At 43.7% G+C, this 6,000-nt stretch overlaps 1 protein-coding gene across 7 annotated transcripts in view; it reads left to right on the forward strand.

The window, feature by feature from the left end:
* LOC144179609 (sex peptide receptor-like) overlaps positions 1-5,414 on the forward strand; it is a 429,469-nt gene extending 424,055 nt beyond the window's left edge. For all 7 annotated transcript variants that reach the window (XM_077708023.1, XM_077708025.1, XM_077708022.1 and 4 more), the window contains one exon: positions 1,849-5,414. In XM_077708023.1, coding sequence (XP_077564149.1) covers positions 1,849-3,014 — 1,166 coding nt within the window. In that variant the 3' untranslated portion in view covers positions 3,015-5,414. The remainder of the gene's footprint in view (positions 1-1,848) is intronic.
* Positions 5,415-6,000: the final 586 nt, after the last annotated feature.

A 6,000-nucleotide genomic window follows, 5' to 3' on the forward strand; every position in this document is an offset into this window, starting at 1 on the left:
AAGGAGCTCGCTGCCGGATTTGTTGGCTGCTGACCACCAGGATGCAGGATCGGTCACCGCACCGAGTGGCGTTTTTCTGATGTAGGCAAAAAATGAAAACTTGTATGTGCGTGTTTTTCGAAGAACTTAAAAAGATCTCCGGGTAGTTTAAATTGCTCTGCCGGCCTACAATACACGGCGTGCCGTAAATTGTTGGTACCAAAGAGGGCAATATTTTTTTTAGGAGTGTGCTTCAACAGGAAATGAAGGGCCAACCACGTGATTTTATATTATTCCCCACCTAATTTCTACACAAACAACATCGGCTGTTTTTGCTGCCTTCGGGTGACAGATTAGCAAAAAAACAAAAGGTGTAATTATCTGTATAGATATCCGTTCCTTTGTCTAATCGTCCAGCATTTAACATATTTAAACGTCTCATCACGGCGAAAGCAGCGAGCAACGTGGTGCTTTCTGTAACAGTGAGTGTTTCAGGAAGCCTAGAGCAGACAACTTCGTGTTCTTTTTTAACATATCGAAATAATGGTAATAGATACAGCAGAGAAAAGTAATTGCGTATTATATGCACTTTCTCCTTGTGCTAGAAACTGTGTATCCGGTTCTTTCAGACGCTACGCATTTCTTCTTGGATAAAATATGGCCCTGAAGAAGTACATGGCTTATGCAGAAAGACTGCAGGCCAGTCCCGCTCTATCCCGCTTGTCCAGCCCTAACGCTGTGCGCTTCTTTGCTGTTATGTGTTTTTCAGGACTTAGAGATGCCCTTGTACCGACTAGCCTTACTCGTTACGTTGCTCCTACTGCTGCTGGCTCCATAGGGGGACTAGTGCTGCCATGAAATTAAAGAGCGTCTTCGTAAAGTATTTTCATTGCGTGATTCACGCGTTCCATCCCACTTGAGATTGTAATCGCATAATCCGTTATAAGATCCCGCAACATAACGGACGGAACGAGGGAGTTCGTCAGGCGGAACGGAGATGTATTCAAGGTTAGGCGCGCATCCATCACAGCCATCGCAAAACAAACACTCCACTTATTAAAGCAATGAGTGATGTTGCCTTCACTAAAGCTCGCTTTTAACAAAATTCTCACTCACAGCCTCGAGAAGGCGACTTCTAACAAATTATCGTAGGTGGTGTCAGAGTCTAATTAATGGGTAGTATTTACGTGGCTTTTGGCGGATTTTTTGCTTTATCTTCGATAAAGATAATTGCGAAAACCATTCATAAAACACGTGCACAGCTGGTATATAAACACTTCCACGGGTAATGTACGGAGGTGACCCGGCGTTACGCAGGCCTTATTCTAGCAGCCTAATGTTGACCAGGGGATGCGATTCCTGAGAGAGTATTGCGCTTTCAACGACAACAAAAAAGAAAGAAAGTTGGAGAAAGTATATCCCACAAGTACTCGTGACCCGTTTAATTTAGTACCCCTTCCGACAACACAAGAGTTGGGCGAATAGTAGATGGTAAATCTTCATTACATCGTCTGTTTTCCTTAATATATCGCCTGATCACTTACTGCTATCGTTCAAATTACGCTACTTTTATTGGGAAAGAGCATTTTTTTACGGTCGCTTTGAACTGGAAAACGTTTTTCACACTTTTCTAATAATTGAACTCACCTAATCGGTACGTGAGCCTGGTAGATTTGCGTCTTAGTCGAACCGCAACTGAACCGGCACAGGATGAATTCTACCGAACCCGAACTCTAACCGAACCGGCATTTTTTTTCGGATCGTCGCACTGCTAGAAATAACAAGAAAATGTTACAGAGTAGTGCACTTTAAAATGTTCCGTGTTTCTAACATTTGCTTTGAATTTTGTCTCTGTTTTACGCTGCGCAGAGAACATGGAGAACACGACGAACCTGACTGCCGAGCTCAACGCCACCACGGAGATCCCACCTGCGGAGAGGGTGCTGAGGCTGGTGAACCTCACCAACAGGGGTCCACCGATAGAGATTGCCCTGCCACTTCTCGGCTACGCTATGCCGGCACTTTTGGTAATCACTATAATCGCCAACACATTCGTTGTGGTTGTGCTTGCGCAGAGGCACATGCGGACGCCGACCAATATTGTGCTTCTGGGAATGGCCATCTGCGACATGATGACCCTACTGATTCCTTCTCCCTGGTTCTTCTACATCTACACGTTGGGAAACTACGCTACGGTGCTGGGTCCATCGGCCACCTGTTACGCCTTCAACAGCATGTACGAAGTGATTCCAAACGCATTCCACACGGCGTCCGTGTGGCTGACATTGGTGCTGGCCGGGCAACGCTACTTCTACGTGTGCCACCCAACCACCGCGGTCACGTGGTGCACTGTGCCGCGGGTGCTACGAACGGTATGCTGGGTGGCGTTCGTAGCGTTTGCGCACCAGCTTCCCCGCTTCTTCGACACTGTGTTCATAGATGTTCGCTTCACGTGGCAAGGAGAAGTTCATACGGGGTGCCAGATGTGGGTCGCACATTGGGTCACGCAGATTGTGACGACCAAGGTCTACTTTATCATCTATTATACCTTCAAGGTGATCTTCGTTAACATCGGGCCTTGCACTGTGCTGGTCGTGCTTAACATCCTTCTTTTTCGGGCCCTTAAACGCGCTCAGGAGAAGCGGGCCAAGCTGCTCAAGGAAAATCGCAAAAGTGAATGCAAGAAGCTCCGGGACAGCAACTGCACCACTATGATGCTTATCGTGGTGGTGACAGTGTTCCTGGCTGTCGAAATTCCCCTTGCAGTCACTATAGTGCTACATGTGCTCATCAACGCATTCGGGGTGCAGCTCGTCTCTTACTACGTCCTCAACGTTACGCTGCTTTTCACTAACTTCTTTCTTATGCTCAGCTATCCGGTTAACTTTGCCATATACTGCGGTATGAGCAAGCAGTTCCGGAAGACGTTCAAGGACCTCTTCATTATGGGCACGTTCGTCAACAAGGCCCAGGGTTCGTCGCGTTACTCGCTGGTCAACGGACCCCGCACAGTGACGAACGAGACCATACTGTGAGACGAACGTCGAGGTCGCGTGGCGCCGCTTCGTATGTCGCGGAGGAACCTTGCATTCATGCCCACCACTGCTTATTGGCATACGTTTCTCGTTCGCATTTGAATTTTTTCTTCGCCACCATTTTGAACACTCTCCGCTTTGCGCATAGGCTGAAGGTGTGCTGTTATTAAAAATTTGATGATACAATTGTCCCAAAGAGAAAAGACATGGCGTAATACGCGTTTTGTGGTACCATTCGAGAAAAATTTCTAAATTGGAGTAAGCTGTCTCCCAAATTTACTTAAATTTATAGAACCCTTTGTGATCTTAGGCATCAACCACATTTGCGCACGTTTTTTCTCGCAAAGGGTAAAATCAGAATCTTAAAGGCATACAAATTGGCTAATTAGTGCGAATAACGTAGTTTTTACAACCAATTTTGCTCGCACGTTGAAACACAAGTATTTTTCATAAAAAAGCAACTTAGGACATCTCCCCGCCTTTCCAACGTTAAGCGTAACTTTCACGACGTTCAAAAGTATGTAAAATAGCATATTACTCAAGTGCAGAACCCGTAAGCCAAAAATCACAAGCGTGCTCCGATGTGTTGCGCGTGTTACACAGAAATGAAACCACAAGTGGTACAAAAGTAAAAGCAGGTCCAACCTACACGGGGTACTGGAGTGGCGAGCCCTGTGTTGACCTTTTTGCTAAATCTGTCCTTTAAAAAGGCGTTTTCTGTAGAAGCCGCAGTTCTGCATGCAAAACTAAAAAAAAGCGTTTTAGGCTACATTGGTTTCTGTTTTTTTGTCATGCGATGTTCAGCTTTCATAAAACTTTTCCTACAAAGCACACGGCATGTTCTTCAATTTGCAATGGGAAAAATAAACCATATGTGTAGAAAGGTGTCACTGCTGTTTGGTTTATTTTGTGCGGGAATTCACTAATATGTCGAAGGTAATTTTACCTCAGAAGAAATGGAAGCAAAAAATGGTTGAAACGTTTTTTTTAGGCTAAGACGTTTCTCAGCCAACTTTATTCCTAAGCATTGACATCGCTGTTGAACACCCTAGGTGCTTTATGCTGTTACTCATCTGGCTATCTAAACGTACCCATACGTTGTTAAATCATCTGGCTAGTTGGTTTTTGTTTGTATAAAACAGTGCGAGTACCCAAACATTAAAAACATGATATGTAATGAGCACAATGAGTAGTTTTTTTGTCCCTGTCTTGCTGTGTGTGTGTCTAAACTGCTTTTTTGGAATAGGTTTTATAGGCTTCTTCAAAGCCTGGGCACAACTGACAATTTAAGCCTCGAACCTAACAGCATGGTGGTAATCGGGTTCAATAGATTGCTCTTTTTGCCAAACGGTAATGTGTGCACAGGTTTTTTTATTGAGTGAAAATGCCCGCAAAGGCGGCGTAGAAGTGGCGTCCCCAGGTGAGCTTTGCTTGCTCCTCGCGAAAAATGCCATGTCCGTTAGCTCAACTGTACAGGCCTTATTTGTGCCGGATGATTTGCTATGGGAATCTAAAGTTTGTTGAAGATCAAGAGAAATGAAAATATTTACTGTTTGATGTTGAAAGAGTACGTAAATGTGTTCACCCCGACCAAAGCGACACGCCATATCAATCATTTGATGTGAAAACCTGGTCGGAACAAGTTGCTTTTGAATCATATTCAGTTATGCTTTGCGTATCTTTCAGGTGATTGTAACCAGTGTTTTAAATTCTAAACACTTTAACTGCTTGTTAAAAAGCGGGGAAGCGCGGAGTAGTTGCGCCTTTCAGTTTTAATTGTTGGGTGAGTAGCACTTACAGCTAACACAATCCAAAGATACAGCTCCACTCGCTTTGAGGAATTCATTAAAATTTTGTAGGAACAGTACAGACATATGTGGCGGCTAGATGTCCTCAACAGGCTACCCATGGTAGTTGCTCGTCCCAATGTTCGCTTAATACTTAAATGTTAGCCACAGCTCTGAACTGATACCGTGTAATATGTTAACTCTCTTGAATGTTTAAGTTTTAATTGAAGAAAATATATGGCGTAAAGGATTGTTTTCACGAGAAAACAGACCACAATGAGTCGAATATAAACGGCAATATGTGCACTTTATATACTAGGAGCGACAAAAGGCTGTGAGTGGTATTATTGTACACTCTTCCTCAATTCAGGCCTGCTTGTACGAGGGGCCTCTGTAGTTAGCGTGTTCTACATAGTCTTAAGGAGGTGCAACAATAACTTCAAATTTTTTGATGTCTGTTTCCGACCAGGATTGTTTCCATCTGTGTTGTTGTTGTGCTTACAAGAATGCTGTAAATGTTGGCCACTTTTCCTGTACGATATATTGATGCAGTTATGAAAACTGTCTTGTGTGATACGTACGGCATGTAATAAAGCATTCTTTCTTTACTTACCCCTCTCGCTTTTCCACATTAATTGCGCTTCAATACGCGGGAAAAAAATTAAATATGAGTAGGTTATCATTTTCTTTGTATCTTTTTGAGACTAACAGAAAAACTTGCCATGCGCGCAATGATAATATTCAGACTAATTGGGAACGTCGCTGTGGGAAGCTTTCGCCTTCAAGAGGTTTCTCCCGAGGTATTTAAAAAGACGTGTATTGCCACGTTTATCTGGCCCCTTTTTGTAGTGTTTCAAAAAATTAGTACAGCCTGAAATGCAACCCCATTCATCACAAAATATGCCACAGAAAAGTAAATCCTAGAAATATTGACGCGATAGCTCGACACTAAGTGTCTGTTCGGACAGCAGTATTGGGGATATTCGCAATAAAACTCGAATTTTGAATATCTAAAGTTTAGTCGTGAACATAATAGAACAAGTGTAGCGTTATGGCTGTACCCTGACAGTTCTCTCATGGTGACGGGCGTATTATGCCAGGCACAAGATCAATAAAAACAGAGCGCCAATGAAAATTTTTTCTGACTGATCTGTGTGAACGTTTCACGCCTCCTTAGTCGATGACGCGCGTATACGTTG

This window comes from Haemaphysalis longicornis, unplaced genomic scaffold (genome assembly GCF_048455015.1).
Source record: "Haemaphysalis longicornis isolate Haplotype H1 unplaced genomic scaffold, Haemaphysalis longicornis Haplotype H1 scaffold_4, whole genome shotgun sequence".
Classification (NCBI taxonomy): domain Eukaryota; kingdom Metazoa; phylum Arthropoda; class Arachnida; order Ixodida; family Ixodidae; genus Haemaphysalis; species Haemaphysalis longicornis.